The sequence below is a fragment of the Arvicola amphibius genome, chromosome 9, assembly GCF_903992535.2.
Source record: "Arvicola amphibius chromosome 9, mArvAmp1.2, whole genome shotgun sequence".
NCBI classification, from domain to species: domain Eukaryota; kingdom Metazoa; phylum Chordata; class Mammalia; order Rodentia; family Cricetidae; genus Arvicola; species Arvicola amphibius.
Genome location: NC_052055.2, coordinates 16,589,468 through 16,602,943, shown reverse-complemented (window position 1 = coordinate 16,602,943; position 13,476 = coordinate 16,589,468). Strand labels below are relative to the sequence as shown.

At 41.0% G+C, this 13,476-nt stretch overlaps 1 protein-coding gene across 6 annotated transcripts in view; it reads left to right on the top strand.

Moving 5' to 3' along the window:
* Enpp2 (ectonucleotide pyrophosphatase/phosphodiesterase 2) overlaps positions 1 to 13,476 on the top strand; it is a 121,014-nt gene that overhangs the window by 81,398 nt on the left and 26,140 nt on the right. For all 6 annotated transcript variants that reach the window (XM_038343173.1, XM_038343172.2, XM_038343176.1 and 3 more), the window contains 4 exons: positions 1,836 to 1,944; positions 7,503 to 7,628; positions 11,202 to 11,233; positions 11,954 to 12,081. In XM_038343173.1, coding sequence (XP_038199101.1) covers positions 1,836 to 1,944; positions 7,503 to 7,628; positions 11,202 to 11,233; positions 11,954 to 12,081 — 395 coding nt within the window. The remainder of the gene's footprint in view (positions 1 to 1,835; positions 1,945 to 7,502; positions 7,629 to 11,201; positions 11,234 to 11,953; positions 12,082 to 13,476) is intronic.

The following is a 13,476-nucleotide window of genomic DNA, read 5'->3' as shown; positions in this document are numbered from 1 at the left end:
CTTGAACTCTCCTTACAACAGGAAAAAAAAAAAGGAGTCTTTTATCCTCTTTAAAGTTAGTTAACTCCACATGGATGTTGCCATTTACGCTGGAGGGACAGCTTGGAGGGCTGTTATTTCTGCTTGAAAAAAAAAGTCACGGTGGCTTGTGGTACTGCCTCTTGAGAAGATTCTCAGAAGGTAGTGGGGTGTGGTTTTTTTTTTTTCTACAACAATGTAGATTAGAAGTCGACGGAATGCTGACTTACGTGAGTGGTGTCTACTTTCTGAGACCAGCAGAGGTCTTTGTGGCCAGGAGAATAGTTGAGACAGCAGGAAAGAGAAAATGATGGGCAGACAGAGCGTCATGTTTTTCTCAGAGTGATAGTAACGAGATTTACTTTTAACAGTTATATTCAAAAGAACTTTCTGCTTATTCATTTGAAGGTTTCCCTAAAACCTTCAAATTCCTCTGAGGCATATTCTTCTTTATGAACCTGATTGCTAAGAAGTAGGTTCTGGATTTTACCTGACTTGTCCCATTGAATAAAGGAAAATAGCTCCCAGCCAAGGAGAGACATGTGTTATGCATTTCGTGTTTCCATGTCTAGACATGGATCTTGGAGGACAGTTTGTGTTTCTCAGACAAATACGGCTTAGACTCACATCTGTTAGTCCCTTCAGGTTTTGCGGCACATCTCATTCTGCAGCTTTCAGTTGTGACTCGGAACGCTGACGCCTGTCATGAAGAAAAAATGCTGCCGCCTCTTTTCATGAATGAAACAATACAAGGAAAGGTCTCGAGTCACCTGAGAAGATTCAAATGGCAGAGGCCATAATGTATTTGATTGGAAGTGATGCTCAGGTCTCTTGTTTTCATCTTGGTTATCTTGGATGTATGTGTGTGTTTGTTATCTCAGTTGGAAAAGTCACCTAAACTATGAGGTTTCCTAAAAATCTTTCCGTTTCATCGTCAGATGAGTCTAGGGAGGCGATCCGACGTACGTGTGGGTGCTCAGGACTCCTGTTGAAAATACAGTGGGAGATGGTGGATTAAGATTCTTGGGCTTTGGAAATGTTCCTCGGAGAAGAATCGGGAGTTTGTATTTCATTAGTCTAAACAGAACACATTCTGTGGTTCCTTTTTGTTTGTTAGGATTCTTGTTGATTCTTATTTAGTCTGTTTGTAAAGAGGAGGTTGAGAAGCAGTAACCTGCCTTTAGGACAGCTTCGTTTGCAGGCAGTTGGTTGCTCTCTGAGGTCGGCATTTAGGGTCTTTGGAACAAGGGATGAATTCTGTTTTATTAATGATGTCCTAATTCGTTTTCCAGGAGGAGGTGATGGTTTTAATCTCTAAATTTAGTGCTTTGTGAATCCCTCAGCCACTCTCTTTTTTTGACATAGTTCATAGCTGGGTGATTTCACACAGGGAACAAGGGTTCCCACTCTCTGTCTGACCGTCTGTTCAGTTCTTTCTTTCTTTCTTTCTTTCTTTCTTTCTTTCTTTCTTTCTTTCTTTCTTTCTTTCTCTCTTTTCTATTCACTCTTAGAACTCTTGGACTTGAAGACTGCGTTTACATTTTAGAAAAGCCATTTTGCACCTCACAAAGGATTTGCCTCAGCAATTTGTGATATTTTCACATCAAAACCTTTGAAAAGGGATGGGATCAGGAGAGTTTTTAATTTTTTTCCATTAAAAAAAGGTGTGGGAAATAGTGGGGAAATATTCCCTAGACAAAACTCTGCCTCTGGGCCGGAAGTTTTCTTTCCAGAATGTTCTAAGGGTAGAAGATCTATGGAAATCGAAAGGTAAAAATACATAAATAAGTTTGTGAGGACCAACTTGCTTTTTACAGATGACAAATCCCCTGAGGGAGATTGACAAAATGGTGGGGCAGTTAATGGATGGACTGAAACAGCTCAAACTGCATCGGTGTGTGAACGTTATCTTTGTTGGAGACCATGGTAAGGCTTCATTTCTATTCTTTGTTATTAAGATAGAAGTTTTGCAGGATGGTGGAAGCACAGCCTTTTAATCCCAACACTCCGGAGGCAGAGACAGGTGGATCTCTGTGGTTTGAGACCAACCTGGTCTACAGAATGAATTCTAGGACAGCCAGGGCTACACAGAGTAACCCTGTCTCAAACAAACAAACAAAACCCCCCAAAAAACAGAACAAACAATTGAAATTTTTTAGGGTGCTGAGAAAAGGAATCGTTGCTCTCAGAATCCAAGGTTCTGTTCTTAATTTCTTTCTTTTTTTTCTTTTTTTTAAAATTGCTTCAGGATAGGGAAAGAAGTTAGGTCATGATACAACAGTTAGAGAGACCCAGATATTCCTGCATTCTCATGTTCTTTGCAGGAGGGGCCTTTCTGCAAAACTCTGTCTCCTATTGCAATGTTGCAGACATCTGATACATGATATTAATGACTTCCTCTGGGACGTCTGCATAGCAGGCGATAGTCTCTTGCCTCTGTGAAGTCAAATGGTTTCCTGGAGTTCTCAGGGGGAGTTCAAAGCCTCAAGACAGAACACCATTAAGAGAAAGTAGTGTAGGAAGTGGCCTACTCTCCCTTCCTTCTTTCTTTACACACACACACACACACACACACACACACACACACACACTCAACCCTTTGCCTAACTCCTTCCAGATCCAACTCAATCTTCCTCAACTCCTCCCATCCTTATAGCCTTTTTTTTTTTATTAATAAGCCACTAAAGTGCAGTTTAAGCTACTCATATATTTATGACATCTGTTGGAACATGGTAGACTTACCAGGGCACACATCCTTAAAGAAAACCAACTTTTCCTTCCCTAGGACTCATCAACTGTCAATAGCTCTTCAGTTAGAATGGAGGCTCATGATTCCTTCTCTATTCCATCATGGATGTTGACTGTCTTCATCTGGTCCAGGCCATCACAGGTGCTGTGAGTTCATCAGTGTAGTGGTCCTGTCATGTCCAGAAGACACTGTTTCTCTCTTGCCCCAGCTCCAGTCTCTAGCTCTCCTGCTCTTTTCACCCTGCAATGGTCGCTGAGCCTCGGGGAAAGAGACGTGATATAGATGTTCCGTTTATGGCTGAGCACATCACAGATACTTTCTTGCATTTTGACAAGTTGTGAGTTTCTGCATTAACTGTTGTCCATTGCACAAAAGAAATACCCTGATGAGATCTGAAAGCTGCATTACCCTATGACTATAGAAACACAACTTTAGAGGGCATTTGGATACTATGTCCTCTTAGCTGAATAATAGGAGTAGGCTTACCCCCGGGGCTTCTAAGTTCATCAGTCACGCATTCTTGGTCAAACTTACACTACCAGACATGTGCTTCCTCTTATAGAGCGGGCCTGAAACCCAAGCAGAGAGTGATTGGTTACCCACATCACATTTTGCCACGATTACACCCATGGGGCATCTTCCCACACTGGTTATCGCTGTTCATTGGGTTCACAGCTGAGCAAAACTGTTTGACTCTCTATCTCAGCAGCCTACATAGCTCCTTCCAATACTATGCAATCTAGCTAGCTGCATACTTGATTTTCAGAGATCAGTTCTTTTCATAGACATCAGTTCTAGAATGTGCCACCTATGTTCTGAAACTATCAAACTGTGAACTATAATAACGACCTTGGAATTTGGGGCTGTTCCATCTAGTAGGTCTAGCAGAGTGTTTAAAAAAATTCCAAATTGATTAACTTCTTCACAGTTCTGTTATTACTAGTTAGTGAGTCTCCTTAGTCATATTTTGGCCCTTGAAATTTTATATCCAGAGCGTTCTAGAAGAGCTGAGAAACTGGGCAAGGAGTGGGGGTTTGCGGGCGCTAACTTGCTTCCCTGAGTGGATTAAATGACACTCTCTGTAGATCATTCTCTACTAGTCTGGCTTAGTGGAAAGCTGCAGACAGGGTGGAAATTGGGAGCTTGTGACACACTAATTCAATTTAAGTTGCCCAGAAGTGTGGAGAGCATTTACTCACAAGCTGGAAGCAGACATCTAAGAAGCGGATGGTCCTAGTGAGTCACATGTCGGAGTACTGTAAAGGTCACATCATGCAGAGTAAAAACCTCTCTCAATGTAAAGATTGCTGGAACGAATGGACCCATTGGTTCTGGGAGGCCAGGGCACCTCTTTTTCGGAAGGCATTTTGCCTAGCATTTCAGGCGGGCCCTGGGCTTTGACAGAATGGATTTCTGTGGAGCTCAGGTTGCACCATGCCTCTGCAAATCTCAGTTCCCTCATCTGAAGAATGAAAACACGGACTTCACATTCCACATAGGGGACATCAGTCTGGAGGGGGGAAGGAGGTAGATTCTAGAGAAATTCTGGGCACATTTGCCTGATGCTCTCTGCAACCTAGGGAGATTGCTCAGTGTTGAACTACAGAAGATGTAACGGAGGAATAGAATATTCTTTCCAGCTTCTATTCATCTGTGTGTGGAGATTTTTCCCTTTCTGGGGTAACATTTTACTAGAACTCACAGCTGTTCATTATTTTAACGCTTTCATGTTGAAAGTTTCAGTGTTAAAAGATAACACATGATAGGTGGTAGCAGCTCAGGCCTTTAATCCCAGCACTCAGGAGGCAGAGGCAGGAGGATCTCTTTGAGCTTGAGGCCAGCCTGGTCTACAGAGAGAGTTCTAGGACAGCTAAAACTACACAGAGAAACCCTGTCCTGGAAAAAAAAAAGAAAAGACTTTTTAAAAAATGCAATATGCTTCTGTTATATTAAAATATGCCTTACTCCTTCGTGCTAGTTGATATTAAAAACTAAAAGAGAGTCAGTGAGATTGTTCAGTGAGGACAAGTGTGTGCCGGGTGACCTGAGTCAGCTCCATGGGACCTGGGAAAAGGTGCAGAGAGGACTGGCTCCATCGAGCTGTGCTCTGACCTCCCCATGTGCTCTGCAGAGCTGCCCACGATGTCTGCCCAAAGCAGTGAAAAAAATCAAGACAGAGAAGAAGAGACAGAGCCAGGATCGCCAGAAGTGATAACTGGAATTTTACCAGATCTGGACCACTCTGGATTACATTTCTTTAAACTCTTAAGACCCTCTATAGAATCATTTATTTTCCTTCTTGGAGGATATTACTGTACTAGATTGTGGCAGACAGTTCAGTGGTCTCCCTTGATCCCAGGAGGATCTGTTCTGTGACTCCTAGTCTGCCATTGCAGTTGGCACTCTTCTGATACACCTATACGCCTTTTCTGATACACTTGTAATTATAAGATATAATTTAAGAAATTAGCAACAATCACTAGTGATAAAATCCATCAATTAGGAGAGCATGCTGTAAAAAGTTATATGAATGTGATCTCTCTTAACTACTGCACAGACACACTGGCTAAACATCTGACTTACGTCTTGAGCAGAATGGAACAGGGTAGCAATCAATTTCATTATGCAATTTAGAATGGAAGTTTCAAATTTGTAAGTCATTGGTTTTTGGATTCTTTCATTAATATGTTTTGGGTTGTTGCTTACCAGATAACTAGAACTTCAGAGAGTCAAACCGTAGGTGTGGGGTGACACCAGCTACACCATTAACTTCTGCTGTTCTGGGTCAACATGGGAATTCTAAAAAATATTAGTAAAGATTTCTGTGAGATTTAGCTCTCTAGAGTGGCTAGAGTTTATAATCTAAAGATTTAAATTAGTTTTCAAAATGTTGAAAACTTCCCTAGAAGGCAGAAAACAAATTTGAGGGTGGGAAAGAATATTGGTTGGTAAAAAAAAAATCTCCCTCACGTTACCTTTTCTGTGTGGGAGATGCTAACTTTCTACAACTTGTTTTTGTACATTATTTTGTTTTTCAGTTTGGGTGGTCATTTGAACTGACTGTTTTTCTGTCCCTCGTTTCTTGCTGCCAACATTGTCAGCCACACCCAAGGCCAACAGTGAGGAGATAGAGGAACTGTGGCTCTATCCTTAAGAATGGGAATGTACTAGACAGAAGAAGAACAGGAAGTGGCATCATTTAAATATGTGTGTGTGTGTGCGCGTGTGCGCTTGTGTGTGTGCATGCGTGTGCGTGAGTGTGTGTGTGTGTGTGTGTGTTTCTGTGCTGGCAGAGACCAGAAGTGCCACATCCCTCTGGGGCTGGAGTTAACAGGCAATTGTAATCTCCTTGACAAGCGTTCTAAGGATTGACCTCGGGTCCCCTGCAAGAACCCTATGTGCTTTTAACCACAGAGCCATCTCTCCAGCCCTAGAAATCACATTTTGTAAAAGAGAAGGAGAAGCGCTTATTCCAGTCGTTTATGCCACTCTCTCCCTAATCCTGAAGCAATAGGGTCTACTTTTTGTTTGTTTGTTTTTTATGGTGAGTGATAAACAACTTGTTGGTATTAGTAGTTTCCCATGTTTTGATTTCTAGAAATGTTTAACATCTTTCCTGTTTAGTATTGCTGGAAGGTTATAAATAAATACATTCTGGTATAGAAATTCTCATTGTATACTGAGGAGAGCAGCTTAAATGTGATTATAAAGAACTTTACAGATGTGAAATGACCTCCGGTGACCTATTTGAGGACCAGCTTACTGCCTTCCACACCTTATCTGTGTCCCTGTGTTCTGACAGGGACCTCAGGTTCACACAGTCACACCCATCCCTGCCACAGCCATTGGCCTCCATTTTTAGGTGGGAACATAGATTTTTCTGTTCATTCTGCCCATCCTTGTGATCTAAGACCAACCTTACTAAGACAGAGGCCGTAAACACATGCTGAAAACTCCACCTACCCCCTGACCTGCCTGAGGACCTTGTGCTCACCTTCCAGTCTCCCTTCCACCCCCTCCATTGGGTAGAGATCCTAGGCTTCCACAAGCTCAATAGGACCTATTTTTAAAGAATAGTTTTCTTTTTAAGATTTTTTATTTTTATTTATTTATTTTTTAACTAAATTTTATTTTACATACCAACCACAGCTTCCCCTCCCTCCTCTCCTTCTGTTCCCTCTCCCCAAGAAATGAATATTTCTTATAATGACTGTCAATAGCTTGTGTTTTTCAAACACTCTTATATTTATTTATGTATTTATTTATCGTGTGCCTATGAGATGAGAGAGAATAGCACTCATGAGGAGGTCAGAATGTAATTTGTGGTAGTCTGTCATTTCCCTGTGCCATAATAGGCTTCGAGGGTCAAACTCAGGTAGTCAGGGTCAGACAAGCACGCTCACCCACTGCGTCATCTCCCTGGCCCTCAGACAGGACTTTTTGTCTTGCTGTTCTTGCTGAATAACTCAAAGTAATAATTGAGGTGACATATTTTCAACCTGTGTGTGAGATGGTATGGTTAGATGAAAATATCTGGAGCAAGATTATAAAGATACATCTTTAAAATGTCATTTCAAAACAATCTCAAAGGTGAAGTTCCCTCTTATTAAGTTGCTATGATCTAATTAGAGCAATGTTAGAATGTCACCTCCAGTGTGTGTCTGGATGTTTTAGGATTTCAACTTTAATACTGTTTGACAGCACTGTGTGTATGTGTGTTTTTCTGTCCCCGTAGGAATGGAAGACGTGACATGTGACAGAACTGAGTTCTTGAGCAACTATCTGACTAACGTGGATGATATTACTTTAGTTCCTGGAACGCTAGGAAGAATTCGATCCAAATTTAGCAATAATCCCAAATGTAAGTTGGTTCTTCAAATATTAAGTAGTTCAACTAATAATCAACAGAACAGGTAAAGACTTGTTCTCTGAAGCTAGAGAAATTCTAGTTGGGCTTCAGTTTTTCTCATCTATGATAAAGACTTGTAATCTATGAAGACTCTTGCCAACATTAACCAATGTGTAATTGGTTAACTGGACAGGAACCAAGAGTGGTTCCAAGCATAGAGCAGCAATGGCCGAATATTTGCTCTTATTTTTATCATATAGAAATTGCACTTAATTTGAAGCATGTATACAACATAAATATCTATTTATAGGGGTGAGTTTTCTGGCAAAAAGGATAGACTGGTCCCTCTGGTGAAGATAGTTTCACGGTTGACAGAACCAACATGCGTACCTTCAAGTTCCCTAGTACCTCCTGGCTCTTTCCTTTTCTCAAAGTGATCTTCAGAGCACATGAGAGGAAAAATACTACATTCTTAGAGTGTTAACTATTCTGAAAAATTGGAAATTAAAAAAACCTAGAAGAATTATGAGTCTTTGTTTGAACTTGTTTATCATGTTGCGGGTGTGATATGCCACTAACACAAACTTTCAGTCTGTCTCACCACCATCTAGATTTTGGAAACTATGTGGATCCTCTTTTAAATTCTTAAAAAAGTTTTTTTTTCATTGTATATATTAATGGTGCATAGCATTATGTCACATAGGGCATTTTCATATGAGCCTATATTCTACATTTCTAAATATATATAGTTTTACTTCAGACATGCTACATTAAATTAGAACGTTCAGAATAATAAACCACTGACATCAAGCCCAATGCTTTGGAAACTTAAATTTTTCCTAAGCTATGTTCCTAAGTCAACACAAATGGGATGTATTCCAGGGTCAACGTTGTGAAATCAACAAAATATTGGTGTTCTTACTTTTTTTTCCATGTCCTTTTCTGTCCTTTGTAGCCCCAGCACCTTTGCTCCCTTGGACTGGATACGAGCCTTTATTTTATTTATTCTTTATTTAAGCCCTTGGGTTTGAAGGTGTATGCATGAATTTGTTCATTTCTTCATTTCAAAAAGCATTTCTGACATTAGTAAATGTAAAGGGGAGACTGAGTAGACGAGCGTATTGGGGACCTATGGGATTACACTACCAATAATGAAATATTTGTGCTCTCCCTTCATTTGGGGAGAGACAGTGAGGTGGGCAACGAAGAATACAATGGTGGCCTTATGGTGTGGTTCACTTTGCAGCTCTGCCAGGTTCTCACTGAGATGCTGGACAAACCTCTTCAACACTGTGGCTCAGTTTCCTCATGCATAGACTAAGGGTTGTGGGATGACTGAATGAGAAGTGTGTAAATGTAATTACATCATATTTAATCTATAGTCAAAGCTCTGTGTTGAATACAAAGAAGTGGTCTTGGCCTTATCATTCTTTCAGATGAATACGAACACAATTTTTTAAAGTCCCTCCAGTATCCTTGTGATATATATATATATATATATATATATATACATATATATATATACATATATATACACACACACACACATATATATATATATATATATATAGCCATTCTATTTATGGGCAGTAGAGGTCAGGGGCAGAGAAAGGGTTGAAGGAGCTAGCTCAGAGGTGGCAGTAAATGGCAGAGAGAGCTAGGGTTAGACCCCGGATTTGCTGATTCTTTTAAAAACTTCAATTACATCTATTTATTGTGTTTGTATGTATGTATGTATGTATGTATGTATAGATATACAACAATGCCATTTGCCATAGCTTATGTGTGGAGATCAGAGGACAGACAACTTGTGGGAATTTGTTTTTCTGTCCAACATTTTGGTTCTTGGAATGAAACTCAGGTTGTCAGGCATGGAGGCAAGTATTTTACTGGCTGAACCATCTGGCCAGCCCCACTTGCTGATCCTTAATCTCCACCCTTTTCTCATGCAAAATGGGCTGGGTAGCATGAAATGATAATTAGTAAAGGCAGAAGGACTGGTATTTCCTAAGAATTTTCTGGGATGTGTCTAAGGATGAGATTGTCCCATGTTGTTAATTTCTCTAAGCCAGCAGTTCTCGACCTGTTAGTCACAACCCTCTCTGCAAACCTTGATCTCCAAAAATATATTGTGATTCATAACAGTAGTAAAATTACAGTTATGAAGCAGCAAGAAAAATAAGTTTATGAATTGCATCAACATGAGGATCTGTATTAAAGGATTGCAGCAGTAGGAGAGTTGAGACCCACGGCTCTCACCTATCAAAGGACATGAATTTATTCTGTTTAGTCCCTGGAAACACTGTGATTCACAAGGCCAATGAGTGCAGAAGTGTGGGGCGTGGCTGGCTCACTGGGACCACGTGCTGTGCTCCATTGTGCAAGCTCCTTCACCTTCTAAAACCACTTGGCTGAGTGAGACCTCTGATAGCCCCTGTATCCTGGCATCCTTACGAATGATCAGACAGAAAGGCCCCAAAGCTCTCAGAGAGAAATAGGTGCACAGCATGGACTCAGTTATTGTTACCGTGATCACTTGCTTGCTTTCTGTTAAATGCGGCTCTTAAAACCTAAGTAGAATGGAATCAACGCTTTTACCTTTGGATTTCAGAGCTTTTGGACTAAGTTTCTGAAGACAGTATTTAGCGTGTGCATGTGTACTTTGAGGGAACCCGCATTTTCCTCAAATATGAACAATTGTTTTATTGTTCATTGAGTGCTTACTAAGCACCAAGCCCTGGGGATTACAGCAGCAAAGCTCCGCTGATGTTTCTGTCCCTGGGGGGCCTGCCCTGGGAAAGCCGGATCTCTCCTGAGTACTGCTTTTCCTCTTCTCCTGATTCTATAATGACAGATTGAGGCAAACCTCTTCTTTTAAAAAACAAAACAAAACCCAAGCAGCCTACAATCTCTTTTTCCGCACAGTCCGTACCGAGGGGCACCCCGACAATAAGATCCGGCACACACACACACAACCATCATTTACATAGTTGTACTTTAAGCTAGTTTGAGTGTAGGCTGAAATAGTCTTTGTCTCCTGGTTGTGAAAAAAAAAAAAAAAAAGGCAGCACACACTTGAGCCTGCAGCTGGAAAGGAGCACTCACCTATTAATTAGACCTCTGATGTCACTACAGAAACATCTCGCTTGCTGCATTAGGAAACTCATCTTGCAGCAAAGGGTTGCTTGTTCCAAAACCTTGCAGAGGAACAGGAAATGATGATAATAAAAGACCCCTGAAAATGTCCAGCTCAGTTCCTGACATGTAATTGCACACAAACTCAAGTGGGTGCTGCACAGGACTCCGCTGGGAAAGGTTGAAGCAGGTTACCTAGCAGTCTTCCTGTGCTGCAGGAGGAGGACTGACTTCCCTTCTAGGCGAGGAGCCCTGCGTCTTGCAGGGCAGATTGCTGCAGGATGTGTGCCACTTGTTGCCCGCCCTGTCACTGAAATATTAAACACCTGCATTCAATTATGCATCCGTTCAAAACGACACTGAATGGGGTGGAAGCGTTAAGTGTCTCGCTGTAAAAATGACCTCTCTTCGTGGTTACGTTTTGATACCTTTCTCCCTTTCTTTGCACAGATGACCCTAAAGCCATTATTGCTAATCTTACGGTAAGTGTTGCAAACCGCTAGGCCTCTGCCCTTGGAGCAGCTGCGACATGCTCACCTTCTCATGTTTGCCTTCCCTGTAGGTGGTTAGGAACATTTTCCTCACTGACCTGCGGTCCTGTGTATTTGTTTCCCCTAAGCTTTCAAAACTTCTGGCCCATGGTCAACTGTAGACTCCCCAACGGTCTTGGCGATGACACAAACCGAGGCTTTGTTCTTCCTATTAAGCTCAGAAGTGTTTGCTCATGATTAGTCAGCTCTTCACTCACTCTGAAACAGATCTGTCCCCATCTTATGTGCCCCCCACCCCATCCCGCAGGTAGAGACTTCAAAGCGCTTGAACACTCCATCAGATCTGCCTGCATGCCTCTTCTGCCCTCTTCCCACTCTTTCTCCCTCTCCTTGACTTGAGGCAAGTGGGAAAAACCTTGAGTTTGGAACCACCCACAGTTTTGGGCTCAAGGGTCAGGAATTTATCTCAGAAATACCTCAGGTTCTTTGATAACCTCTGATCTCTTTCTAAAACTGTCTACCTCCCTTGGAACCTATTTGCTTGTAGCATAAATTATTTAATAGGGGATAGCAAATTCCATTTATTCACTAACCGTCATCTTGTTGGGCTAACACTGCCTTCACCTCTCAAGACACAGACTAGCTAAGCATTTTTTTTTTTTTTTGGTAGAAAACATCCCTCTGTAACACTGATATTCACTTGTATTTCAGTGTAAAAAACCAGATCAGCACTTTAAGCCTTACATGAAACAGCACCTTCCCAAACGCTTGCACTATGCCAACAACAGGAGAATCGAGGATATCCATTTGTTGGTGGATCGTAGATGGCACATTGCAAGGTAAAATGGGGAGCCTGTCTCTGTCTTTTCAAGCACTTTCCTGTCATCTGGAAACCCTTTGGTTCTCAGTCTTTATTAACAAAAATCTGGACTGGAAATAATCTCATTTGGAAATTTTTGTATAGTAGATAATCTATGAGAAGAGAAATAATACATCTCAAGTTGGGGGGTCTTTTCTCATAGATCTCTGTGCCAAGTTTTATGGAGATAGTCTAGATTTTTTTCCCCTTGAACAACTCAAAATACAACTAAGGCCTTGCTGATGTGGTCTTGGTTGCCTATAGCTGTGTTTGTAGAAAGTCCCTGGAAATGTTAGTCTTGAAACGTCTGTTGCTGTGGACATGTTTTTACACTGCTTAAAACTGATATTTGCCTTCTTCTGCACTACAAAAGGCTCTCCCAGATCAAGGAGAACCACCCTTTGCTTTGGGATCTGATGCAGAGCTGGGAGCTCTGCCACTTTTAAAGAGTCAATGACTGCAGATTTAGTCATTTTTGGGTAGACCTAGAGGTAGGGTATTCTCATGCCTTTTTTGCTTTAACTTTGACCTTAAGACAACGTATGAATATGCTTGTAGTACTAATTGAATGACTATGATGGATACTTGAGCTGGGCAGTAGTTTATAATAGTTAATGGCTAAGCGTGAGGTGATAATGAAAAACATTGGTCTTCTGGGAGCTTTGTCTCAACGTGAAGCACTTGGACATTTAATCTACTATAAGTGTAAAAGACCAAATAGTTAAATATGTGGGATTATGCAAAGACAGATATGAAACCATGTAGAACAGACGGGATGTCACATAAAAATGTTATGGAGATGTGGCCAAAGTATCTTGGCTGACTATGTCCTGTGTGGTGGCACCTAGGGAGAGAAAAAACAATGGAGTTGTCTAGTTTATATGAAAAAACTGTGTCTTGGAGCAGAAATTAAGTGATAGATGACACTAGTTGAGCAAGCAAGGCAGGTGCTAACTCTTCTGAAGTTCATTCTTGTGTTGAGTTATTACACACGCTTATCGCTATTCTAAATCCAAGTCACTCTTGGGTGGAAACCTATTCATTAGATTTCTTTGTTTTCTTAAGCATTAGTTTTCGCTGATATGTACCCTGCCTGTAGTTAGGCAATACTTGAATTATTAAGCATCAAAATTTTGGGTGGTAGCAGAGTTCACAAAGCAGTTCTGTAAAAGGTGTCTTTGTGTCACAAAAGGTAAGTTTAAGCGACTGTAATATCTTGCAGGCAATATTTTCATTGTATTTTCATTACTTCTAAATATATGTCCTAGATGAGGCCCTAACTTTGTTAGCTATGCCTTGGTTAGTGTTAAATTGGCCACTTCATGAACTCTAGTCTTACTATCCTGCTAGGTAAGTTTGCATACAAATATTTTTA